The 27056-nt window shown below is 47.6% G+C and overlaps 1 protein-coding gene across 8 annotated transcripts in view; it reads left to right on the top strand.

Annotated features, from left to right (window-relative positions):
- Window positions 1-16511, top strand: part of LOC116580551 — a 44055-nt gene extending 27544 nt beyond the window's left edge. For 6 of the 8 annotated variants that reach the window (XR_004281698.1, XR_004281700.1, XR_004281699.1 and 3 more), the window contains 2 exons: window positions 562-667; window positions 1536-3599. Coding sequence is in view for 2 of the 8 variants with exons in the window: in XM_032326924.1 (XP_032182815.1) it covers window positions 4301-4443; window positions 13831-13944; window positions 14134-14232 (356 nt within the window). In the remaining 6 variants the exon portion in view is untranslated. Of the gene's footprint in view, window positions 1-561; window positions 668-1535; window positions 3600-4300; window positions 4444-13830; window positions 13945-14133; window positions 14687-16271 lie in introns of those variants that run through there. The other 2 variants (XM_032326925.1, XM_032326924.1) reach the window with 2 other exon arrangements.
- The last annotated feature ends 10545 nt before the right edge of the window (window positions 16512-27056 follow it).

Raw genomic sequence — 27056 nt, 5'->3', positions numbered from 1 at the left:
TAGTTCTCCTTGGCATGGAAATTCCATGACCCTTAATGTATTCAGTACAGATGGTCCTTTAGATAGCTGCTTGTTTTATGGTGTTCTGTTAAGCAGTGTTGTAGAAAGCACAGGTACACATGCATGTTTGCAGGAATTGCTGGCTCAAGAAATTGTCCCTTGTGAATTCTAATAGCTACTGCCAAACTGTTCTTCAGGACCCTCTTTACTGATCTGTATTTTCATGAGAGTAGATGAGGGTTCCCTTTCCACACACCCTAATGCTAGCTGTTATCATTTAAAAAATTCTGCCAAACTGTCAAACCTATTAATTTAACAATTTTTAAAGAACTTTGTGCTAATGAGATAGAGTATCCTTCCTTCCTTTTACTGGCCTGCTAGATTTCTTTGTAAATGTCCATTGGAAATGTTGCAGTTTCATTTTCTTCTCAATTGCTGGGAATCCTTTAGAACATAAAGATATAGTCTTTGATCAAAGTCCCTCATCAGCCTTTTGGGGCAGATTTTTTTTCTTCATATTTTCTTGCTTGCTTTTGAACTGTGTGTTTGTATCTTCTTTAGGCACATCTTCTGGTCCTGCACCTTAGAGTTTCTGATTTTGCCATCATAGTATCTGAAGCTCATGACCAAGAAAGAATTTTTCAGCTGTCTCTGGTGCTGCAAAAAGGTGATTTTATTAAAAACCAGGGACAGGACCTATAGGCAAAAAGAGCTGCCATGGGGTCGTGAGGAGTGGCCTATTCTATACTTTCAAGTTTGAGGGGGTTGGAGATAGTGTAAGTCTCCAAGGAATTCTGAAAGGAAGGTTTCCAGGACCATGAAGGGCTAGCTGTTGTTGGCAAAGGGTCATTGATTATGGTCTAATAAAACCTTAGTCATGAGACCCTTCAGGCCTAGATCAGTGGGCCATATGCTTGAGGGATGATTGTAAACATGTATCTTGGGGGCTAGAAATAAAGGAGATTTCCAAAGTTTTATATGTTAAAGTAGGCTTCCAGGATCCTGGGAGGGGGATTTGGGCTAGGATTGCCTTTGCCCTTCGCAGGCTGTCAACACAGAGGCAGTTGAGTCCCTAGAGGAATGCCCCTTGCCTCTTTCAAGGAGTTGTCAATGGGCTGCAGGAAGTAAGGACATTTCATAATTGCTCTTCAGCCTTTGTTTCTACATCACATTTCACCTCAGTGAGGAAAAATACCATTGCGTGGAAAGCACAGGAAGCAGGAGTTCGTGTGGTGTGATACCACTTTGGGGGAAAGTCGAGGGCCAGGTGTGTTTTCTGTGGGCAGGCACAAGGGCAGGCCCATGGGAGCATGTGCTCAGGGCCCATCTGGGACAGCCACCAAGGCAGAGGGAGAAGGGGAAGAGCCCCAGCTGGGGTGTGGGAAGTCGTGGGGATGAGCTGCTGGGACCAGGACCAGTGGCCAGAGCCCGTCTGCTGAAGGGCCCTGGTCTCAGCCTTTCCTAGCCACCTGGCCTGCAGCAGCTGGGCCCCAGGTGAGCGTTGCCTACAACTGCCTATTGTCTTTTGATTCTAGGCCTCCCTCCGTCAGGAGTCCTGGGACACTTGGCAAGGTAATCTGACTGCGCTGGACACTTTTCCACAGTAGACCAGGTTAGTTTTGTGACCTGCAGGGATGTTCTCCTGGGTTGGTGGCCGGGACTCTGGCCTAGGCCCTTCCCTGGGCGGAGTGGATGGCAGTGGGACTTCCTTCACGGGCCACACTTTCCGTTTCTCCAGAGATGTGCTGGACTTTGCTGATGTCATCTGGGTATAACAAAAACCAACAGACCCTCCAAACGTGATCCTAACACTGAAGGCGGAAGTGACACAGTGGAAGAACTTGTCCCAGGGACTGAGGAACTCAGACTCAGCCGCAGTCTGGAAACTGAAGAACACCGTCAGGGACAGAACAGCATCAGGTGAGGGAGATGGATGACCACATCAGCTTGGAGTGGCGGGATTACAGAATATCTCCCAGGAGCTTCCCCAGGAAAAGCGTTTGGATGTTGGGAGCATAACCGCCACACCCTCCATAGCTTGGTAGCTGCCTTGACCTCTGCTGGCATCGAGCAATAAAGAAACACAGTCAGAGGTCAGTGCAGAGTCCCCCTTGACTCTATCCAGTTTTCATTTTCCCATACTTGGGCTCACCCCGCCACGGTGATCTGGTAGGAACTAGATTTACCCTTGAGTTGACAATGTTTATGGAGTTTCTACCCAAGGCACCACAGCAGGAGCTGGAGAAAGGCGACAAGGGCTCTCTTGAGGCCTTTCGTTTACTGGAGAACAAGAACAAGTAAATAGGCCACTGCATCATAGAAAACCGGGTGCTGTGTGGACTTATGAAAATTCCCCAGATTGGGGCCCTCCAGTCTCTGTTGGAGCATCAGTAGCGTCAGCGAAGGCCTTTTAGAAGCAGAGACCTTTGCCCGGAGAGCTGAAGAATGAGTAGGTGGCAGCTACAGGGCTGGTGTGGTGAAAGGAGCTCTGGAGAATTCCAGGGAGGGGCGAACAGGTAGGAATCCTTGGCCTGCTCTGGAATCCAAAAGCAGGGCATCTATGGCTGAAATGGAAGTATAAAGAGAGAAGCTATTTCAGAGGAAGCTGGGGCCAAGGAGAGCCTGACCGGCTTGGGAGCTTGAAAAGGCTCAGAACGGGGGCTCCTGGGTAGCTCAGTCAGTTCAGCGTCTGCCTTTGGTTCAGGTCATGATCGCAGGGTCCTGGGAGAGGGCCCCAGGTCAAGCTGTCTGCTCCGTGGGAAGCCTGCTTCCTCCTCTCCCATTGCTTGTGTTCTCGCTCTGTCAAATAAATAAAATAAAAGCCTCAGAAGTTTGTGCCAAAAGAGCAAACACCCCTTTCCTGATACGGTGTATAAACAGGCCAGAACGACAATGTGACAAATCTGTCTTGACCCTCACCGGATATTGATTTCACAAGACATGTTACTAAGACTCCTGAGGAATTATCTTAGAATTCATTTACAGATTCTCCATTGAAACATTAGCCCCCACACCTGATGAGGGAGCAGAAGGCTAGTTGAGGTCAAGGCAGAAGCTGACACCCTGCACTCACTGTCCCCATGCCTTGGTGGGACCTGTGTGACCTTCGTCCAGGAAACTTCCAACCATCTTCATGTTCATTCCTTGCTGGAAGGTAAAACCACCTCACTTGGCCATGGCAAGGTCTCCAGTATCATGTAGGTCCTCTTTAGCATAGGAAAGTGCTTTTGAAACCCTCCCCTTCCCTTTCCTCACCTCCCCCACCTTCCAAGTGTGTATCAGTTGCCCCCACAACCCTGATGCAGCTATTTCTGCCCACGGATCCTATCCCTGTGCTTTAATAAAACCACTGTTTTGCACCAAAGAGGTCTCAAGAATTCTTTCTCATCATCGGCTCTAGACCTCACCCCACCAAACGTCACGTACGTTCCCAAACTCTATCACTGCTCCCCTGTCTAGCTGCCGCTTGGCATTACTTCTGTCGTTTCTTGCAAATGACAGTAAAGTAGGCACCGCTAGGCTTTAGGGAACAGGCTTCAACTCTGGAAACAGAATCAGTGCACACTAAGATCATAGGGTGGGGTAGCAACCAAATTAAAGAACAAAACAAAGCCAATAAGCAAAAAGTTCTGGGGGAGGGACCCCAAACCCTCAAAAGCAAAAAAGTTAGAAAACAGGAGGGGAAGAAAAAGCATTTTGGTACACACACACCAAAAGAACTGTCACACATGCTTTGGCCAAACCACACTCCCCCTTTGACCCAGGTGTTGGGGCGGGGGAGCAAAAGCTGCGGAAAACTCACACTTTGGTATCTCATTCAGAATATACAGTCAGTAGGCCCAGTACAGCCAACAGCCCTAAAAGACCTTGAAAGCGGTGTCCTGATAACTGGGCACATGACCATCACCTCCAGGAGCTCTCAAAACCACCAGTTGTTCCTGTTCCAACAGCCAGATGGTCTACAAACCCTGGTCTCTGCTGTCATTTCATAATGGATAATGTTTCCTGTCAGGCATTAAAGCAGAAACCAAAGAAACCTGGAGAAGGTTCTGCTTCCAAACCCTGAGGGAGAAAGGCTTTTCAAAAAGCTCTTAAAAAATAAAATGAAAGTCAGCTAAGACATTTCACCATTCTTTCCTTCCAGTTGCCAGTTTCTCCATGTCAAGAACTTGGGCCCTTCGGTCCACAGGGGCACTGGTTTGGAGGCAGCAGCACCTCTACAGTCCCTCCATGGATGCCAGAAATTCCAGAGGCAGTTTTGATGGGCTCTGATCACCCCTTAATTATTTCCTGCCCTCAGGCACGTGGAGGCAGAGGGTCTGCAGAGGCTGGGCGCCCCCTGAAAGGCAGAGAACACCGCCCCCAGAGTCCAGCGACCACCAGGCCTCCAGCACATCCGTGACTGGAGTTTTCGTCCAGGGCAAACCCCCGGGGATGGCAGGGGTAGGCTCAGGCTCAGTCCCCACCGGGTGATGCTGGGCGGAGCTGGGACAGAGGTAGGCGGGGACCCGCGCAGGCAACGTCTCCAAAAGCCTACCCACCAAGGGGCTCCTCCAGGACTCAGTGTGTGGCTTGCTGCAGTCCCGGCCTGGGACCCCCTGTGCCTGGTGCCTGGTGGAGCAGGGGACAGGAGCACGCCACGGGAGAGCAGCCAGCCCTCCAGTTCCCACCAGCGCAATCGCAGCCAGCCCCAAAGGGCGCATTCGCCTGCCCAGGGTCTGGTTGGCCGCCTGTTTCATGCGGTAGAATTGCTGACGGAGGGGCCTGGCAGGGCTCCTGCGGGGCAGCTGAGGGGACCGTTCCTAACCATAACCGTGGACTAGAGCCAGGCTGGGACCGTGGGGCGAACTCGGGCCTCTGCCGCCCCACACCTGGGCCACTCTGTGCAGAGCGGGGGACCCGCGGACCAGGCACCTCCACTGTCCGGCGTATCTGCCTCCCTGGTCTAGGCGCACAGCTGTGGGAGGCGACAACGGAGGCGAAGCGCAGGCAGCAGCCAGTGAACCGCCAAAGGCCCCAGGCTGAAAGGCCCCAGGCTGAGCTGTCTCCACAGGACCGACAGGGCAAGGAGGGACAGGGTGCTCTGGAGCCTCTGGAGGCTGGAAATACCCAAAGTCTCCATGAGGGCCGTTCTCTGTGTGGGTGTAGACATCTGTGAAAAGCACCTAGGAGCCTCTCTCCTAGCTGGATGGATGCGTGTGACTGTGTACATTTTCCTTCAATGAAAAAGATACCATTTCTTGGAAGGCACACCCCTCAGGACTTTGTGTACTGTGATCCCACTTAGGGGGAAGTCGAGGGCCAGGTGCATTTTCTGGGGGCAGGCACCTGGGGGCAGTCAGGCGGAAGCATGCTCTAGGGGCCCAGCCAGGACAGCCACCAGAGCAGGGGAAGGAAGGCAAGGGGCCCAGGCCTGCATGGGGAGTCGGGATGAGCGGCTGGGACCCAGACCAGTGGCCAGAGGGCCTTGGCTGTTTGGAGCTACCTGACCAGCAGAGGCGCCTGGGAGCCTGCATGAGGTGGGGTTGGGCATTGCCTGGTAATGCCAGTTGGCTTTTGCTTCTTAGCCTCGCACAGGCAGGGGTTCTGTGACACTTGGTGGGGTAGTCTGACTGGACTGGATGCTTACCCACCGTGGACCAGGGCAGTTGTATGACTGTCAGATGTTCTCCTGGGCTGGTGGCCTGGGCTCTGGCCTAGGCCATTCCCTAGGGGCCATGGACAGCAGCGAGACCTCTTTGACCAGAGACATCTCCCATATTAACAGACACATGCTTGGAAAAGGGACTTTCCCTGGGGACGCCATGGATTTGACTGATGTCAGACAACTCCAGGCATGGGCTTTCACCAACAGCGAGAAGGTTTTAAAACTCCAGATGACCTCTCTTGACCAGATCCAAATTTACCAAGGACATGAAATAAACTTCCAACACCTAAAGAAGGAACTGGCACAACTTCAGCTCTGCATCGGGGAGCTTTGCAATGCCAAGGACCTCCTTTTAGGGAATCTTGACGTGATTTTCCTCCAGCCCTCCAGCAACTCCACAGAATCTGCCGACTCCCTGAAGGCTGTGAAATCTGACCCCGTGAGTGAGTCCTCTCAGGTGATCAGAGAGGAGGTAGAAGAGCTCCGAAAATCAGGGCGAGGAAAAGAGACAAGGATCCGAACCCTCCAGGAAGATCAGCAGAGATGGATTGCTTCCGGGGCTGCCACGGGGGAAGGAGAAGGCAAAGCACGGGAACACGGCGATGCCGATTCCCACACGGAACAGCCGAAGGAGAAACCGGCCGTTCTGCAAAACTCCCTTCGGGCTCAGGAGCTCCGAACCCAAGCGAAAAGTGAGGAGCTGCTTGCCTTACAGGAGAAGCTCTGTGGCCAGCTGAGTGAGAACGAGCTGCTGAGGCAGGCAGTCACCAATCTGAAGGAGAGGATGGCAGATTTCGAAATGGACGTGTGTCGGCTGAAAGAGGAAAACACCAAGATCGTGGAACGATCTAGAGAACAGGAAATGGAGACTCGGGCGTTGCAAGAGACCAATCGGCTGCTGTCAGTGACGCAGAGAGAGGAGGCATCCCAGCATGCTGCGATGAGAGAGAAGGCCCTGGCCTTGGAGCAACTGCTGCGAGAGAAAGAGGAGGGCGAGACCGGGGAACTGAACCGGCTCGTCGCCGCCGTTCGGTCCACGCAGGAAAAGGCAGCTGCCTGTCAGCGGGAGAGAGATGACGTTGTGTTGGCACTGCCACACAAAGAAACGGAAACCTGCGCCCTCCAGAAGGAGGTTCACCAGCTATGAGAGAGAGAGTTGCGCCTCACCCAGGAGCTGGAGAGAGGGCGGCACCTTGATGCAGAAGCCAAAGATTCTAGTCGCCGGGAAGCTTTGGCCTCGGAGGACTGAGTGGCTCAGCTAAGAGAGGAAGTGACGGTCTTGCAGGGAAAACTCGTTTGGTCTTCCGCTGCCATGCAAAAGGCCAGCCACGGAGCCAGGCTGCAGGTAGAGTCGCTGCGGGAGCAGCTGCACGTCGTCACCCAGCAGAAGGAGGAAGCTGTGCTCCGGCTTGCCGCCTCCCAGGAAGAGGGAAGGCACTGTGATCAGACCCTAGCGAGCCTGAAGCTGGAACTGGCCGAATGGATGGAAAAGGCAGACGCCCTAGAAGGAAACCTGAAGTCCTTACAGGGACGTTTGCATCAAACCAATGCCGACTTGGAGGTGAAGGAGGACCAACTCCAAGAGTTCAAGAAACAGAATGAGGTCCAGGAGGACACACAGAAGAAACTGATGACCTTAGTCAGTCAGTCCGAAGGAATGGTGGACAAAACCCTCCTAAGGATACTCTTCGTGGGATCTTTCCAGGCAGCTGATGCGGAACGGCAGGAAGCGTTGAGGCTGATAGCAAGCACGCTGGGGATCCGAGAAGACCAGCTGTGACAGCTGCACAGTCAAGTGCCCACGGGTGTACCCAGCGGGGTGACTGGGGGGCCTGGATCCAAAAGCGCCCCCAACACACCAGCAAAGCCAAATCACCAAGCTGTGGCCAATCATTCTTTTTCAGGACTTTTTATCCAGTTTCTAGAAGCGGAATCTCATTCAGCTTTTCCACCTCCCAAACCCTCTGCTCATGACATGAAGCCCCCAGATTCAGGAGGAAGAGGGAAACTGGCTAAGAAACAAAGCCCATCACAACTGAACGCTACTCCAGGATCCACACCCTGAAAAAAAGATGTCAAGCCCCGCACCACAGCCGTGTCTCTTATTAACCCACCTGGACCGGATATGGAAAGATCGGAGCACCTTCTTCTAAATGCTGTCACTGATGCTTTACCCATGTACACACCCTATATACTGTCACCTGCCAAGAAGTTTGGAATGGCAGCCAAAGACCTCTCAAAGAAATGGACGATTGTCAAGCCAGAGACGAGACCACGGTTTGAAAACCCCAAATCACTCTGTGTGTCTGTCTACCTTATCCCCAAGTTTCCTTTTTTTTTCTTTTTTGTTTTTTCTTAAGATTTAATAATTTATTTGACAGACAAATCACAAGTAGGCAGAGAGGCAGGCAGAGAAAAGGGGAAGCAGACTCCCTGATGAGCAGAGAGCCTGATGCAGGTCTCCATCCCTAGGCCCTGGGATCATGATCTGAGCTGAAAGCAGAGGCTTTAACCCACTGAGCCACCCAGGTGCCTATCCTTTTTCAAAACGTAAAATATTTGCAGTTTTGCTTTCAGCTTGATAAACACATTCTTTTATGACTAAAGAAAAAAGGCGGCTTTTAATGAAGTATTCAGAAGTATTTAATGAAGTGTTCAGAAGTATTCATGAAAATGAAAACAGTGATGACTTCTTTTTTAATTAAGATTTTATTTATTTATTTATTTATTAACAGAAATTAAGGGCACACGAGCAGGGGGAGCAGCAGAGGGAGAGAGAGGAGCAGGCGCTCCACCGAGCAGGGATCCTGACCTGTGGCCTGATTCCAGGACCCCAGGATCATGATCTGAGCCATAGGCAAACATTTAATTGACTGAGCCACCCAGTTGCCAACAGTAGTGAATTTTTTGTGAGAGTAGACATTGGTGGGTTGAAAGCCGTGGTCAAAGGATTCTTCCAATAATTTTGTAATCCTTTAAGGTTTTTACAAGGGTCAGGGGTCTACCTATACCTTATTTAGGGAACACATTGATTTGTTTTAGTGTTCCAAATTTATCAAATATACGAGTACACACTCCTTATACGGGAAACGAGGTGAATAGCGTGAAAGTACAAGATGAATATAAAGTAAAAAAATAATGCAAGTTCTCTTTTCCCAGGTAAGTCTCATTTCTCTTAGTTTATTATTTTTTTTAATCATTTCCTTTTCTGTTTTCTGGAAAAGCACTCTATGGGTAACCTGATTTCTTCAGGCCTTATGCATATTCATTTATTTAGGAGTATAATATTCTCTAACTTGCTTTTTTTTTTTTCCTCCCAAATCACTCTGCCTTAGAGACCATTTGAAATGGTAATAAATTCCATCTTATTCTTTTTTTTTTTTTTTTTTAGTTTCCAAATCGCAGGGTGTTTTATTTTAATTATTAATTAATTAATTAATTCACAGGATTTCAAAAAAATTATTTATTTATTTTTAAAATAAACATATAGGGGCACTGGGTGGCTCAGTGGGTTAAGCCTCTGCCTTCGGCTCAGGTCATGATCTCAGGGTCTTGGGATCGAGCCCCACGTTGGGCTCTCTGCTCAGCGGGGAGCCTGTTTCCCTTCCTCTCTCTGCCTGCCTTTCTGCCTACTTGTGATCTCTGTCTGTCAAATAAATAAATAAATAAATAATAAAATAAAATAAACATATAATGTATTTTTATCCCCAGGGGTACAGGTCTGTGAATCACCAGGTTTACACAGTTCACAGCACTCATTATAGCACATACCCTCCCCAATGTCCATATCCCCACCACCCTCTCCCATCCCCCCTCCCCCCAGCAACTCTCACTCTGTTTTTTGAGATTGAGTCTTTTATGGTTTGTCTCCCTCCCAATCCCATCTTCTTTCATTTTTTCTTTTCCTACCCCCCAAACCGCCCACATTGCATCTCCACTTCCTCATATCAGGAAAATCATATGATAGTTGTCTTTCTCTGACTGACTTATTTCGCTAAGCATAATACCCTCTAGTTCCATCCACATTGTCGCAAATGGCAAGATTTCATTTCTTTTGATGGCTGCATAGTATTCCATTGTGTATATATACCACATCTTCTTTATCCATTCATCTGTTGATGGACATCTAGGTTCTTTCCATAGTTTGGCTATTGTGCTTCGGATGCACGTGCCCCTTCGGAGCACCATGTTTGTATCTTTAGGATATATACTCAGTAGTGCAATTGCCTCGTCATAGGGTAGCTCTATTTTCAGTTTTTTGAGGAACCTCCACACTGTTTTCCAAAGTGGTTGCACCAGCTTACATTCCCACCAACAGTGTAGGAGGGTTCCCTTCTCTGCACATTCTCGCCAGTATCTGTCATTTCTTGACTTGTTAATTTTAGCCATTCTGACTGGCATGAGATGGTATCTCATTGTGGTTTTGATTTGTATTTCCCTGATGCCAAGTGATGTGGAGCACTTTTTCATGTGTCTGTTGGCCATCTGGATGTCTTCTTTGCAGAAATGTCTGTTCATGTCCTCTGCCCATTTCTTGATTGGATTATTTGTTCTTTGGGTATTGAGTTTGTTAAGCCCTTTATAGATTTTGGATACTAGCTCTTTATCTGATATGTTGTTTGCAAATATCTTCTCCCATTCTGACAGTTGTGTTTTGGTTTTGTTAACTGTTTCTTTGCTTTGCAAAAGCTTTTGATCTTGATGAAATACCAATAGTTCATTTTTGCCCTTGCTTCTGTTGTCTTTGGCAATGTTCCTAGGAAGAAGTTGCTGCGGTTGAGGTCAAAGAGGTTGCTGCCTGTGTTCTCCTCAAGGATTTTGATGGATTCCTTTCTCACATTGAGGTCCTTCATCCATTTTGAGTCTATTTTCATGTGTGGTGTAAGGAAATAGTCCAATTTCATTTTTCTGCATTTAGGGGCATTTAGCCCATTAACATTCAGGGTAACTATTGAGAGATATGAATTTAGTGCCATTGTATTGCCTGTAAGGTGACTGTTACTGTATATTGTCTCTGTTTCTTTCTGATCTACTACTTTTAGGGTCTCTCTTTCCTTAGAGGACCCCTTTCAATATTTCCTGTAGAGCTGGTTTGGTGTTTGCAAATTCTTTCAGTTTTTGTTTGTCCTGGAAGCTTTTTATCTCTCCTCCTATTTTCAATGATAGTATTCTATCATTGATATAGTATTCTTGGCTGCATGTTTTTCTTGTTTAGTGCTATGAATATATCATGCCAGTTCTTTCTGGCCTGCCAGGTCTCTGTGGATAGGTCCACTGCCAATCTAATATTTTTACCCGTGTATGTTACAGACTTCTTTTCCCGGGCTGCTTTCAGGATTTTCTCTTTGTCGCTAAGACTTGTAAATTTTACTATCAGGTGACGAGGTGTGGACCTATTTTTATTGATTTTGAGGGGCATTCTTAGCATCTCCTGGATTTTGATGTTTGTTCCCTTTGCCATATTAGGGAAATTCTCTACAATAATTCTCTCCAATATACCTTCTGCTCCCTCTCTCTTTCTTCTTCTTCTGGAATCCCAATTATTCTAATGCTGTGTCTTCTTATGGTGTCACTTATCTCTCGAATTCTCTCCTTGTGGTCCAGTATTTATTTGTCTCTCTTTTGCTCAGCTTTTTTATTCTCTGTCATTTGGTCTTCTATGTCACTTATTCTTTCTTCTGCCTCATTTATCCTAGCAGTAAGAGCTTCCATTTTTTTTATTGCACTTCATTAATAGCTTTTTTTTTTATTTCAACTTGGTTAGATGTTAGTTCTTTTATTTCTCCAGTAAGGGCTTTTATCTCTCTGGAGAGGGTTTCTCTAATATCTTCTATGCCTTTTTCGATCCTGGCTAGAACCTTGAGAATCGTCCTTCTGAACTCTAGCTCTGTCATATTACCAATGTCTATATTGATTAGGTCCCCAGCCTTCGGTAGTGCCTCTTGTTCTTTTTTTTTGTAGTGAGTTTTTCTGCCTTGTCATTTTGTCCAGACAAGATTTGCTTTCTCCTCCTCTTAAAATTCTGCTGTTCTCCTTGGTGAGTGAAGTTGGTCTTGGCTGGGTTTCTTGTTGATCCTCTAGGGGAGGGGCCCGTCATAGTGATTCTCAAGTGGATTTGCTCCAGGCGGAATTGCACTGCCTTTACCAGGGGCCAGGCTAAGTAATCCGCTGGGGTTTGCTTTCAGGAGCTTTTGTTCCCTGAGCACTTTCTGTAGAGTTCTGGAGGATGGGAATGAAGATGGCGGCCTCCCAATCTCTGGCCCGGGGGAGCTTAGAGCTCGGGCCCCGCTCTTCAGTGCGCCCTCAGAGAAAAGCGCCCAACCGCCCCCATCTCCCTGGCCTCTGGTTGCACTTGGAGGAAAGCACTCAATCACTCGCACTTGCAGAAAATCGCCTGGTCGCTTCCATCTCCGTGGCCTCCGGTCGCGCTCCGAGCTCACCCAGCCTGTGACCGGTTCAAGGTAACCCTGAGCTGAGAGCTCACTCCTCAGCTTTGTCGCTGCAGCCGGCTTCCCCACTCTAATACCTTTGAGCTCTGCGACACTCAGATACCCCCCCAGTCCTTCTGTGATCCAGCGGGACCTGGGGTTACGCTGACCCCACGTCGGCTTCCCCCCGGTTTAGCCTCTGGAGCGATGTCCCTCCATGGAGCGGACTTTTAAAAGTCCTGATTTTGTGCTCCATTGCTCCACTGCTTGCTGGGAGCCGGCCCCTCCCACCGCGGTCTATCTTCCTGTCACTTTGGATTCAGTTCTCCGCAGGTCCTATCTTTCAGAAAGTGATCGATTTTCTGTTTCTATAATTGTTGCTCTTCTTCTCTTTGATTTCCCATTGGATTTGTAGGTGTTCACAATGGTTAGATAAGCTATCTAGCTGATCTCCTGCTATCTGATGTCATCTCAGCCTGCTACTTCCCTGCCATCTTGACTCCTCCCTCCCCATCTTATTCTTTAAATGAAAACCAGCAGCTTATGGTTCTACCCTAAATTATATAAGTAGCTCCTCTTGATTAGCCTTTAAGCAGTTTTTACCTGGAATGCCCATGGTCAACTCCCTTGTTCATTTCTTCAAAAGCCCCTTCAAATCTTCATTTGCCCTTTGAGGCAAGTTGCTCCATTATACCTTGGAAAGGATCCACTCAGATTTCCTTAAGGACCTCGTTCTATTAATTTTCCAATCTGCTGTATCTTCAGTCTGCCAAATATGGTAATTTCTTCCCTGCCTTCCTGTTGTTAGTGCTCTGATTCACCCACTTCTGTCTCCAACTGGTGCAGTAGACTCCTTACTGACCTTGCTGGTTCCACGCTTGGCCTCCCTTGAATCCATTCTGCACACTGCTGTCAGGGTGAACTGAGATGAAAATTTGATGTTCCTTCTCTGCTGTAATTATTGGAGGGTTCCCCCACTGCCTGGAGTTTGAGCTTTAAGAGACCATCCAAGCCCTTGCCTTTGTGGCCTTCCTTTGTCTTCATCGCTCACATAAAGACTGCCCTTTAGCTCCAGGTGAATTCTTGCAAACCCCAAATAGATTAATATCCACACAACGTCAAGTCCATGAGCCTCATCATTGTGCCTTGACAAAGGTACATGTGAGAAAGATTTCATTCTTCTCTTCTTCATCTGTTGGTGAAGGGGGTGACTCCCACCCTAAAGTTATGGGATGTCCGGATGCTGCACAGCTGAGCTCCACAGTAACTTATTACCCACCTATACTCATGGCCCAGGGAAGGAGGACACACACACCATGCAGGGCCACAGGAGACGTTGCACCCAGGAACAGAATGAACAAGGGCTGTGGGTGCAGACTATGTAGTAATAGGTGAGCGAAGGTGAGCCCTACTTCCAGTAAGGGGGAATGATTGGCTTGCTGGATCATTCCGCAGGCTGTTAGGGAACTGGAGCTTACTTGGGGAGAAACTGTGCCTGGTCCCTGTGCTAAGGAGGGTTTGTTGGCCAGGGGATCTGATCTGTGGGAGAGGAGTGGGAAGGGAACATGGGAGTGAGGCCATTTGAGGCCCTCTGAAGTTACCAGATGCCAAGAGAACACTTCCTATTGAATCTTAATCTCGGGCTTTCCATCACTGTGGACTCTGATTTTTGGACATGTGAAGTTGTCACGTGAGGAGGAGGGAGACATGGTCATCAAACTCAAAATGTAATAACTTCCATTGATGTTCCCACAGTTGATCCCAAGGGAATCCCTGAGTGGCCAAGGGGTAGAAGGAAGAGCGGACGTCCTCCGGCACCATGGAATCTGGCAATGCACTGTGGACAGAAGCCCCCACCTCCACCTGCAGGTAGGATATGCAGACTTTGGCTTCAGCCTGGAGCAGGAAGGCCTTGGGAACTATATTAAGCTGGTGGGGGGTCCCATGACCCAGAGAATAATTGACAGCTGGAAATGAAGGCTGAGTCTGTGAGAGATTCTATTTCCTGGAGAGCCCAGTGCATGGCCAGCAACTGCTGCTCTCATGGTCTCTAACCAGGGCCGAGGAGGGCCGTTTCTTGCATTGGGAGCCCATGGACGATTGACAGATAGCATGGGTGGTCCAGGGACTCCAGGAAGAGGGAAAGGGGGCTGCTAAAGCCTTTTCACCTGGGCACTAACAGGTGATATTTTTCAAAGTTTTAATTTCTGTAGTTAAGAGAGAGCTCTGGATGGAAGAGGGGGTGAAAGGGAGAGAGAGAAGCTGGCTCCCCACTGAGCAGGAAACCCTTTGCATTTGATCAGGCCCCAAGATCCTGCCCCTTGATCCTGAGATCAGGACCCAAGACAAAGGCAGACATTCACTAACTGAGCCACCCAGTCACCCCCAACAGGTAATTTTTGCTTGCACAGATCCTAGAGCCTTTTGTTGAGGGGAGACCCTCCCCCCTCAACTTGGGCTCATTGACAAGTAGCAGTCTAAATGGGCTTCCAATAAATTTATAAAGAAGGAATACGTTGCCTCCAGACCCAAAAAGTACTGTAAGGTGTTGGACTTCTATGTCCTTTTTTCTTTTTAAAGATTTTATTTAGTTACTTGATAGAACGTGTGCGTGCACGAGAGAGAGAGAGAGAGAGAGAGAACAAGGGGCTGGCAGGGAAGAGGGAGAGGGAGAAGCAGACTTCCTGTTGATCAGCGAGCCCCATGCAGGGCTTGTTGCCAGCACCCTGAGATCAGGACCTGAGCTGAAGGCAGACACATAACTGACAGAGCCACCCAGGAACCCCCGCATTTGTAGATCCTTAACAAGTTTGTCAAACAAATAGCCTCACAGTAGGATGTCCTAAATGTGATGTCCCACCTATGTTCCTGGAGAAAGCTGGGTGCAGTAAGATCCTGCCCACAAAGGTTGCCTGTGATAGCAGAGCGGTTTGGGTGCCCTGTGCATAACTAGGTAAATCATGTCTCCTTCAAGGTCGAGGCACGTGTGACTGAGAAGATGTTGAAATAGGCACTGAATAGAACATATTGGCCAAATTTATAATAGCAAAATATTCACCATCTTTAAATTTGTTGGGCTCCCTTATGGTTTTTTTTAAATGACTTTATTTCTTTTAAAGAGAGAGCAAGAGAGAGAGCTAGCACAGGAGCAGGGGCAGGGGGTGGTGGTGGGGAGGGAAAGGCAGAGGGAGAGAAAATCCCAAGCAGACTCCACCCTGAGCACATAGCCCGGCATGGGACAGGATCCTATGACCCTGAGATCATCACCTGAGCCAAAAGCTTAACCCACTGAGCCCCCAAGTGTCTCAGATGTTTTAAGGGGACTGGGGTTTATTTTAATCAGATATGGTAAGACAGGCAGATATACAAGTAACTCTCACAATGGAAGAAGCGTTCATAGACTCCCTGATCCCGAGAAAGGAGGTTTTGAGAGCCTTGGAGGGCCACCCAGAGAAGCACCAGGTTGGTCAGGAGAAAGAGGGAGTGAAGGGACAGACAATATGGGCAAGACCCTTTATTGTGGTTTCCGTGGCAAGGGGCAGGTGAGTCTGAGTAAGCAGGTTTAAGACTGCCTTGTTTGTGTCATTTCTGTGGGTTCCGGGACACAATGGTGTCTGGAGTAGTCTGTCCCTGCCCCTGGGGTGATCAGGGCAGGGGATAGTGGCCCAGAGTAAGAGTTTCTTACAAGAGGTGGTTGGGGGTAAAGGCTCTGAATTGGTTGCTTTACATGTGAAAGCTTTGCTGGCAGGCAAGCTGTTTACCATCTCTAGGAATTAAGTAAGCCTGCGAGGAACAGTCCCTCCAAAGTCAGCAAGGCCTGAGATGTCAAAGCATTAAATACAGAAGGTAGAAAATATGGTTATTGTACTTGCTAGAACCAGAATTTGAGCCCTCGTCTTAAGTCCATGTAGGTAAGCCAACCGGTGCATCTTAGCAACATTAAAATTCATCCAGAACCCATGTGGTAGAGGCACAAAAGGCAATTGGCCTCCTTTTAATTTTCCCAATTAAATTATTTTAGTAAATTTTGGATTTCTTTTTTTTTTTTTTTTAAGAGATTTTATGTGTTCATTTGTGAGAGAGACAGCAAGCAAGTGTGACAGAGCAGGACCCAGGGGGAGCAGCAGGGAGACGCAGAGGGAGAAGCAGACTGACTCCTTGCCCAGCAGGGAGCTTGACATGGGGCTTTATCCCAGGATCCCGGGATCAAGACCCGAGCTGAAATCAGACGACTAAACATGTGAGCCACCCAGGTGCCCTTGTAAATGTAGGATTTACAATTGGGTCAAATTTTGAGCCTATGTTGAATTAGTCGGTGGGAGGAGGGTTCTGCCTCCTGTATTCAGATTTCTCTCTTCCACTGCTCCTTTGCTTGGGTTTGTGTCTTCCTGGATATAGGTGTGGCATGGGGGAGTGTCTTTTTTTTTTTTTAAGATTTTATTTATTTATTTGACAGAGAGGGAGTTCACAAGTAGGCAGAGAGGCAGGCAGAGGGAGAGGGGGGAAGCAGGCTCCCCGTTGATCAGAGAGCCCAATGCGGGGCTCGATGCCAGGACCCTGAGATCATGACCTGAGCTGAAGGCAGAGGCTTAACCCACTGAGCCACCCAGGCTCCCTGGGGAGTGTCTTTTTACCCTGCTCCTCTTTCTTAGTGTTTTCTTCCAGAGAGTCTCAAATCAACATCATCAGCCTTGGAGCTTCTGTCGTGGCAATGGTTGTATGGTTTCAAGTCTCCTGGCATATGTCAAGGTGTGAGTTGATCCTTTCACTGTGTCACAGGGGTCCCCCATAACCCTGAGGATCAGGATCTTGTGCCAAACAGGTTTAGTCAATGGAGTGGTCAGTGGAAGAGCACAGGACCCACAGCCTAGTCATCAATGAAGCAAAACCATCTTCTTCTACAGCCCTACCTTCTCTCAAGGGGGACTGTTTCCCCTGCCCTCTTTTCCCACTCTATAGATTCCCTCAGGATAGATTCTCATTTCTAGCCACATAGCGTCACGAGTTTTTATTTCTGTCTCCACCTAATCACACATGGTGTTTATGGGAGTTTATGGGGAAAGGGACTGGGTCCATCAGCCCACAGATGGCTATCCTCTTCCTGTGGGAATGCCAGTCCATTTCCCCAGTGTTGGGGTCCACAGCCAGCAAAATCATTTCATTCATGGCCAGAGTCAGGCCTCAAGTCCCTGGATCACAAGTCTATCAACGACCTGGGGAGCAACAACACTAAGAGAAAGGCAAGTGTACTGGTGAGGGTTTTGGCACTGGGAGAGAAGTGGACACCAAAAGCCGTTCCTCCACTTTTCTGTTTTTCATCAGTTCGTGGACCCTGGGCTGCCATGGATGTGCACCTCAAAACCCTGAGGGCTCAGGAAGACACATGGTAACAGAGAGAGGAGTGGCAGCTCGGGAGACAGGCAAGACCACTCCCATTGCCTGAACCACGGTGACTCAGGAGGCAGCCAGGGAGCCATTCTTACATTTCCCTGGGGTCGGGGCCTCTATCCTTCATACCCACAACACAGAGGGTTACCCCCAGGACTGTGCTTCAGTGCGCTTTTCCCCATAGGATCTGTAAGTCAGCCCCAAGCACTGGCCCAACACCCAGTCCCTGGAACTGAAGCACACCAGTCAGCATGTCCTGTGGTTGCCGACCTCAGGGAGGAGCCTTGGAGACCAATACAGGCCACATGCAGGTCACATACGTGACACCTCCCTCCTAGATACAGTCAATTCTCATTCATTCTCACCTTGTTGGCAAGGATGGGACATTAGTTTGGAAATGGATGACAACCTTCATGTGAGATAACAGAACACGGGCCAACACACAAGCTGGCCAGCGATGACCAGTTCCCTCCCAGATCGTGACTGTCACCTCTGAATCCAGTTAGTTAGCGAAGGAGCAGGTCAAGCTGACCCCGTGCCCTCATTTAACGTGGGGACACCCTGTTTGTGATGCCACTTGTTTTAATCACCTTCTCCTCAGGTCCCTGATGAGAGAGAGATTCCTGCTCCAGACTTGTGGGATGCCCTGACATCCGACACGTGTGATTGACAACAGTTTACTAGTCACACACACACTTCAGGGGAGAGGATACCACACACTGTGCAGGGCTGCACAGAGATTGCGATTGCGAACAGAGAGAACCAGCAGGGCCTTGGAAGGCAAGACTTGGTTGAAACAAGAGGGTGTGGCAAGTCCTGGTTCCCATGGGAGGGTGTGAGTGGCTGGCCTGAAGAATTCGGTGGGCTTCTAGGGAACTGAATGCTGCTCCCCAAAAACCAATAGGCAGTGATGAGAAGGGTGTTTGGTTAAGAGACCTTCCCCGTGAGGGAAGAGGGGGAGGAGAACGGGCTTGAGGCCATTCGAGTCCCTCCTTGATCTTCCAGATGTCAAGACAGCCCTTGACACGGAATCTTAATTTCAGGCCTTATGCCACAAGAGGGTATGAGAACGTAATTCTTCTTAGAACTAATAATGGAATTTCGCAGTGAAACAGTATACAGGATAAACACATAAAGGTAAGTTGTATTGAAAGACCCTGGAGACGCACCCAAGAATCAAACAGCACGCCTCCACTGGATGCAAACTGCAAGAGGTTTATTGGTTACACAGGCGCCTGCGGACGCATCAGCCTTTGTGGGCTGAGCGCGCCGGGCTAAGTTGGGGAGCAGATTATATAGGGCAAGGTTGGGGTGGCGGGAAGCGAGTTTACAGAAGCAGATGCTTGGTTACTGGGATCTGATTGGTTAACCTAAATCAAGCATTGTCAGGCACTGTAACGGTTTGTTCTGGCGGGAAGCGGTCCTATAGAAACAGATATGCATGGTTACAGGAGTCTAATTGATCAATTTGATTCAGGCATGATTGGGTGTTGGGGTCAGGGCGTTCTGGAGGTTCCTTGGGGCAGCACTCTGGAAAGTCCCGGTACATTTCATTTCTCATTTGTCTTTCCTTTTGACAGACCAGGTGACCACAGACAATGTTTTGCCATCAGGCTATGGGGACAATAGGTTGCTAAAACAAGCCTTTACCAAGGAGGAAGGGGATCTTTCATTCCCCCCTTTTTCTTTATCATGGGTAGAATCCTATATCCATTCGCTTTGTTTATGAAGTAAGTCAGTTTGAGAGCCGGTTTGTTTAATTAGTTGATATTGCTGTGTCAGTACCATTGTCTGGATTACTGACAAGCGATCTTTTACAAACTGTATGAGTTTATTTAAGATACAAGGGCCGATTGAAAATTGGGCTATTGATAAGGTAACTTCTTTGTTGTAATCTCAAGGACATTTGCAAACCAAGGGAGGCTCCTATCTTGCAGGATTGTGATCTCAGCAAGTCAACTATTTATCATTTTATGGCAGTCAGGGGTGCCTGAGGAATGCTACACATATGGAGGGGAGCGGGTGAAGGGGGGATGCAAGGCGCCAGCTTTTAAAGACCCTTAAATTTTTAAGGTGGTTGAAGGTGGAAGGTCTCATCTTCTATAACTTCTTCGTGCTGAATAGGGGCGTAGAGCTGTCCCTACCTACTGGGGTCAATATTGATCAGGGTAGGAATGTATAAGGGAGTTTCGAAAGGTGGAGGTAGTTGAATCCAGCACTGACAGTGAAGAGGTGTCCTTGTGCGCGACAAGGATCGTCTGTCGTGGTGTAGTCATTGTAGCAATGGAGTCTCAGCACCAAGTAGAGAAACATGGAACAAAGCAACATATTAAGGTTAATAAGGCGATAAGAATGAGAAGCCCGAAAAGGAGATTCGGTCATAGTCCTCCTTCAAATCAGGAACTTAACCATTTACTGAGAGAGAGAGAAGGATCTTGTAGGCCTTAATTTGGGTATTTATATCTTTTATTAGTCCTGTGATATTTTTGTGATAGTCTGGGATATACACACAACATTCTGTCTTGATAATTGCACATGTGTTACCTTGGGCTGCTGTCAGGACATCTAAAGCCATCCTATTTTGTAGGACTGCCTTGCGTATCTGTGACACTTCGGTATTAAGCTGGGAGATGCTATTTAGTGAATCACTGAGTGCCTTTGTAGTATATTTATTAAGGGCTTCTTCATGCCACATGACATCCCCTAGTCCCGCAGATGGAACAAAAATGGATGCTAAGTGATCATACCATTTAAAAACAGATCGTGTTCATCTTTGTTTCAAGTTGGGGAGATTAGCAGGAGTTGTAATGGTTTTAGTAATGCGCCCATGATTCCAGGAAAATCCCCTTTCCTTCCAAATAGCTCCATGGGCATGTGGTACCAGGAAGGCATATTTGGAGTCAGTATAAATGTTAATTCTTAGGCTTTGGCAATTGCAAAGTGCTAGTGAGCATTATGGCACACCTAACTTTTCTTCTTCTTTCTATGAAAACTATTTTCATCAGAAAACCAACTGTCATTTGTAATTTTAACAGGGGCATCTTAAACCTGGCCACATAGAATAAGCTAGATTAATAATCTCTGAACATTTTTGCTCTATAGAGAAAGAAGTACAGTGGTCAGGTTCAGGCATACAGGTAACTAGGTTTAAAGTTTGACAAATTTTAAGTTTTATTTCTGGCATCTCTGTTAGTGTAGCCCAGTATTTAATAAGTCGGCCTCCATCATCCATTGGTGGCCTTTGGCTACTAAGACAAATCTGGACCTGATGTGACATTATTACAGTTAGGGACTGTCCCATAGTGAGCTTTGAGGCTCTTTTAGGAGGGCTGTTTTAGGTTTTGCTAAAGCATCTGTTTGCAATTGCACCTCAATGGAGGTGGCCTCTACATAAATATGACTAAGGGATGAAACCAATAAGAAGACCTTTGAGTGGTCCAACCTTAACAATATCCTGATTACAGAGGATCATTGTCAAGTGGGAGAAGAGTGCGGTATGCTGGCTTTTAGGCAATTTCATTATTCCAGTTGTTTAATCATGTGCCGTGGGGTCTGCTAATATCCCCACAAAATAATAAGATTGACTAAAGAAGCTATTGTACAACTTCTCTGAAGTTTACCTTAAATTGTTTAGCTTAGGTAAACAAACATTTAAAGACAATCAAATCTAGAATTTAACATCTATAAAGGTGTGTTATTAAAACAGAATTTTTCTCTCTAAAATAACCCTCATTTACAGAGATAGCCAAATCAGGACTAATTCACTTGTAAAACAAGTTTAGTTTTGACAAACTTGGCCTATTATTTACATAAGCTCAGCAAGAACAATGAGTGTGATCAATAGATCTTTTAGCATTTGCTTTGCTGGAACTTTTAATAAGGAATCTCTAGGTTGAACTTTTAGTAGCCTCTCCGGGCCAGAAGCCAAGCCATGTACTGGCCATCAGGCATGCCCGCAATACCTGTCGATTTGGGCGAATTTCTCAGTGGGCGAATTCCTCTTCTGAGACCGCACCTACCAAGGAGTGACATTCTTTACTCACCTGGTGAGGCTGCTGGGAACTCTGTAAGCAAGGTATCAGGCCAACAGTCCCAAGGGGCTTTATGGCTCTAGGTTTTATAAAGTCAACTTTAGTTCCTTTAAACTGTCTGGTTATATCCAAGTCTTTTTAAATATGACATTCCAGCCAAAGCCTTGGTAAAATAAACCGTGTTTCCAATTCTTTCCTGTTACAAGGAGAACAGATTCTTATTGGACTTATGCAAATGACTGATTGCCATGGAAGAATGCTTACTTACTGAGACCTTTTGGTTTCAGAGGGTTCAGATAGAGAGAAAAGCTTGAATGCTTTGAGCTCTTTTACAAATGAGCACTTTTATTCCAGTAATTAATGACCTAGCATTTTATCCTGCTTGGTTAAGACCTAGATGTTCATAATTTAATTCCATTTGTCATCCAAGCAAAACTTTAAAACTTTCAGGTTACCAAAGACTTTGAAAGCTACTTCAGCAATTACCCATTAGAACTTTGAGACAGACAATTAACCATCAGTTTAGTTATTTCTTTGCTAACAAATTTTAATAAATAACATGAGCTTATTTGACCTTCAGTAAACTTCGAAGTTTCACATTTACTGCTGATAACTTAAAAGACAGGTCTTATTTTAATTAAACCAACAAACTTAACTTAGTTCCAACACTGATTTACGTTCCATCTGGACCCACTCCACTTTGAATGTTTACCTGAGACATGGTTGGGAAGATCTGGAGTGAGGGGGTGTTAGGTCCAGGGGGTGCTCTTCTTGCTCCTTGACAGTGAGGAGAGAAGGAGCCGTGGTGCATGATCTAGAGGCTAGTCATGCAGGCTGCACGCACGTTGGTATAGAAACACGTAAGGGGGAAACAGAAGAAACAAAGTGCTGCCAGGAGGCAGAGAAAGGATTCCCAGTTTTGGAGCTCCTAAGCCCCAACAGAGGAGCAGATGCCATGCTTTCCCATTAGCCAGGGGGGAGGGGTTAGGCAGTCTAAGTCAGGCCAGAGAACACAGGGAAACCTCCCCGAAACAAAGAGTTTCGGCAGCTGCTTGGGAATATTCCCTATAGTCTCTGTCCCGAGTCAGACCAACCCCAGTTGGCTCTAGTTATAGCCATCAACACAGGAAGTGAGTAAGGGAGAAGCTCCCACATCTATTAGGAGAAACAGAGAGAAATAAAGCCAGAGTCCCCTTTGCTAGGGATGGCCCAGCAACCTGGGTTTACTAGAAGAAGGCTTGTTTACATAATTATTATCCAATATGTCAGGAGGAAATTTACTAGCTGACTCATTGAATCTGGTTTTAGCTCTTAATACCTATCTTTTATATTCCCTTCCGATATGTATGATGTTGCAGACAAGGGGAGGGGGACCTTTCAGGTGCTGTCCTGCTCGCGTCCCTCGTGGGAACTTAGGAGTGTCTTAGCTAAGGTCTATCCGTATAAACCCCGGACCAGGCTACTCCATGGAGTAGATGACCGTTATGCCATATGACGCTCCGCGAGACTCAGGGTGCAGCCCACTCAGACTCCGTAGCCAAAGGCGGTGGAGCCACACAAACATTCATACAGTCAGGCATTCCTCAGATTCAAACGGATCAGACAATTTTCCCTAAACAGAATGTTACCTTAATAACTGATGCAAAGAACATATAGACACTTAGGACGTCGACAGGACAGCCTGGACACAAGAGACAAAAATAGAAATTGCTGTGCGGGTTCGGTTCAGAAACCGAGACTACGGGTTACGGTCAGGAGGAACGCGAGATCCTCTCTGACCGACAGGTGGCCCAAGATAATGGCCCTCTTCGGAAATCCCAAGGCGTCCCCTGGAGTAAACTGAAACCCCCGAGGCGTCCCTCGGTTGCAGCAGGGGAGAAGTCTGAGTTCGTCAACTCCTTCTCAGCCTGCCCAAAAATACGGAGCAACAACATTGTTGTACGGAACAGAAAAACAGACAAACAGAGAGACAGAGACACAGATGACAGACACACGGATACTGGCCAGCTTACCTCCCAGTGGGGACCGGCTAGAGTCTTGGGTGGGACTTCAAGAGATCTCGGTGGAACCTCCAAATGAAAGGCCCTGGAGACGCACCCAAGAATCAAACAGCACGCCTCCACTGGATGCAAACTGCAAGAGGTTTATTGGTTACACAGGCGCCTGCGGACGCATCAGCCTTTGTGGGCTGAGCGCGCCGGGCTAAGTTGGGGAGCAGATTATATAGGGCAAGGTTGGGGTGGCGGGAAGCGAGTTTACAGAAGCAGATGCTTGGTTACTGGGATCTGATTGGTTAACCTAAATCAAGCATTGTCAGGCACTGTAACGGTTTGTTCTGGCGGGAAGCGGTCCTATAGAAACAGATATGCATGGTTACAGGAGTCTAATTGATCAATTTGATTCAGGCATGATTGGGCGTTGGGGTCAGGGCGTTCTGGTGGTTCCTTGGGGCAGCACTCTGGAAAGTCCTGGTACATTTCATTTCTCATTTGTCTTTCCTTTTGACAGACCAGGTGACCACAGACAATGTTTTGCCATCAGGCTATGGGGACAATAGGTTGCTAAAACAAGCCTTTACCAAGGAGGAAGGGGATATTTCAGTATTCCTCTATGCTAGCAATGAATATGTAGGCTCCACAATCAAACATACATTCCCAATTACTCGTAGAAAGAAACTACTTCGGGATAAATCTAACAGTGCCTGTCCAGGCATCACATGCTAAAAGCTATTTAGCACTGATATAGGAAATCAAAGATATAAATAAATGGAGAGATACATCATGCTTGTGATTTGGAAGACTAAGCATCGTAAAGATGTCAGTTGTTCCCAGACTGAATGAGAGATTTAATGCCATTCCTATCAAAATCCTGTCAGCTTTGTTTGTTTTCATAGAGATAGACTAAAATATTCTAAAATGAAAGACAAAGGAATTAGAGTAGTTTCAAAAAGAATTTTGAAAATAATGCTAATGTGGGAACACAGTCTACAGAGTTTCAGAATTTATTAGTAGTTTTTTTTTATTAAATTGATTTATTTATTTTCAGAAAAACAGTATTCATTATTTTTTCACCCCACCCAGTATAATAAGGAAGACTGTGTGGTATTTGCAGGACAGACACATAGAACAGAACAGAGCCAAGAACCCAGAAATAGTCCCCAGAAATATGTCCATCTGAGTTTTGAAAAGGGTGCTAAAGAAATTCTATGGGAGAAAGCTGGGTTTTGTACCAACTACAGCCACCTGAAGCTCGTGATTAACTCAGGCCAAACTCAGAAAACACAAGCAGCAGAGAAGGAGGACCGAGGTGTGATTGCAGGCCTACCAGGTGGGAATGGGAAAGGAGAGAGAGTGTGCGCCCAGGGTTCTGTGGGCGGGGCCCAAAGAGCTATCCAATGATTCCTTCCGAAGACCGAAGGAGCGGGGAAATTGTCCAATCAGCGTGTGGGCAGAGGCACCAATGAGCAGGAAGGATAGCTGACGTGGGCGGGTCACTGACACCAACTGCCATTTTGCAGCCTTCTGTGAGGCTGGCTTCTTGCCTGGCGTCTCAGGATCCCGCTACCTTGCCCCAGTGGGCGCAGCACCTCAGAACCTCCAAGCCCATGGCCACTGTCCTGAGGACGCCCTCTTTCACCTCCTGTACTTCCTCCTCAAGGTCGACACAGAGGAGGAGGGAGTGAGCGGCCCTTGGGAAGATGCTTCTCTGCGCGGAGGTACCTGTAGGGCATGGTGTCAGGGCCCAGTGTCCCCAGGGGCTGGGGCCTCGCTGGGAGGAGGGCCTGTGTCTCAGGAATACACTGGTTTGCCAAAAAATACGCTGCCAGCTCGTGCGCCCCTCGTTTCACAGCTGTGAAGAGCCCGGAGCGGGGCTTCGTGTATGGAGCTGCTAATTATCTCACCTGTGCGGTGCGCGGGCCCTAGAGAAAGTGGGAGTGGTCATGTGGCCTGAACCAGGCAGATGGGGTTTCAGCCTTGTTGGGGCTCCAGTCCTGCTAGAGGAGACCGACTTGAAGCCAGTAGGTGTAGTGTTGATGGGGGAGGAGTTCCGTTCTCCCTCTTGAGTAGGTTACGTTCCACTACGGGTTGTCAGGATCCCCACTGTGCACCTGAGATCAGGCCAATCAGGGGTCAGTGGGTGTGTGTGTGCGTGTGTGTGTGTGTGTGTAGGGGGAATGGCCTTCGTTTTGGGTGGGTCGTGGGTGTTCGGTGATTGGGAACACATGATGAACAGGACTGACAGGATGCGTGAGGGACTCACCCCCTGGCTGGCCAAGACAGGAAGGAAATAACGACCCGTGAAATTCGTCATTACTGTTTTGCATTGAGTGCTGAGAAGTACAGGGTGCGTTAGAGTTTGTAATTTCCTGAGTAACGTTTAAGCTGAACCAGGAGGCTAAGAAATTAAGGCGGATGTGGGAAGGTGTTCCGTTAGGGCCGGGAAGGATGTGTAGTGTTCAAGGAATTGGGAGAATGTCCTTGAAGCTGGGGCCACGTGGGGACTGTAGGGTGGGGAAAGCCAAGGTTTGGGGTGAAGACTCGGACTTTTTGTAGGACCGTGGAAACGAATCATAGTGATTGAAAACATGGAGTCCAGACCCAAGCAGATCCTAGCTCTGTCTCTTATGAGCCGTGTTGTTAAAGTATTGTATGTCTCAGTTTCCTGATGGGACAAATGGGGATGATGATAATCCCACGTCATAGATGACTGTAAAGATGAAGTGATATTTAACAGTAATAAAATACTTAGCGCCATGTCTGACATGCAGTAGGTGTCAGTGGTGGTTAGTTCAAGAAGTAAATAAATACATAGATAAGTTTTGAAGACGTGGAGGCAGTCTGTGGTGACATTTGTGAACTTAAATGATTCCACTGAACTTCATTTCTTCTCCAGCTTTCAGGTGCTGTTGACCACATGTGTCACACTGTTGAATTAGAAATAATTTTTCTCAAATGGAGAGTTATTTGCCCAGAGAATCTGCAGTGCCACTGAAATGATGAAAGGGAAATAAAATGCTTTTCAGTACCGTGTCCCAATTAGGTGTATTTAAAATTTCCTCATAAATTGATTTATTTAGTATTTGTTGGTAACCGTTTGTGCGAACTTGCTTCAAGTCAATTGACTCTAGAGTAACTGAGACACAGAATAAGGACAGAGAAGTAGTATAACTAGAGCTTGGCTTTTCTGGACTCTCTGTGGGATGGGTGTTTTGTTCTGTTTTGTTTTTGTTTTCAGGTAGAAAACATCTTTATTATACGCCTTGATTCATTCATCATATAGTATCCAACGTGGATCACATATCCAGACAATCTGCCTGGCACATTACTCCGCTGGCTCCTCTAGGCCAGAGGCCAGGCCGTCCCCCGAGGGAAGCCAACCCCACTGGCCCCAAAAGTTCATGAATGGGGTGCTGAGCGCCAGGCTGTCCCAGGAATGGGTCCCTTGGTCCCTGGCCCTCTATTCTGGCCTGGAGTTCTGGGGAGGCCGAGGCTGGAGCCTGACGCTCTCTTTGGTTTCCTGATCATTTAAAAAGCAAACAGGAGACAAACGTTTCCGCAGTCT

The sequence above is a fragment of the Mustela erminea genome, chromosome 20 (genome assembly GCF_009829155.1).
Source record: "Mustela erminea isolate mMusErm1 chromosome 20, mMusErm1.Pri, whole genome shotgun sequence".
Lineage (NCBI taxonomy): Eukaryota > Metazoa > Chordata > Mammalia > Carnivora > Mustelidae > Mustela > Mustela erminea.
The sequence above is the reverse complement of the archived record's forward strand: the minus strand, read 5'-3'. Positions and strand labels throughout refer to the sequence as shown.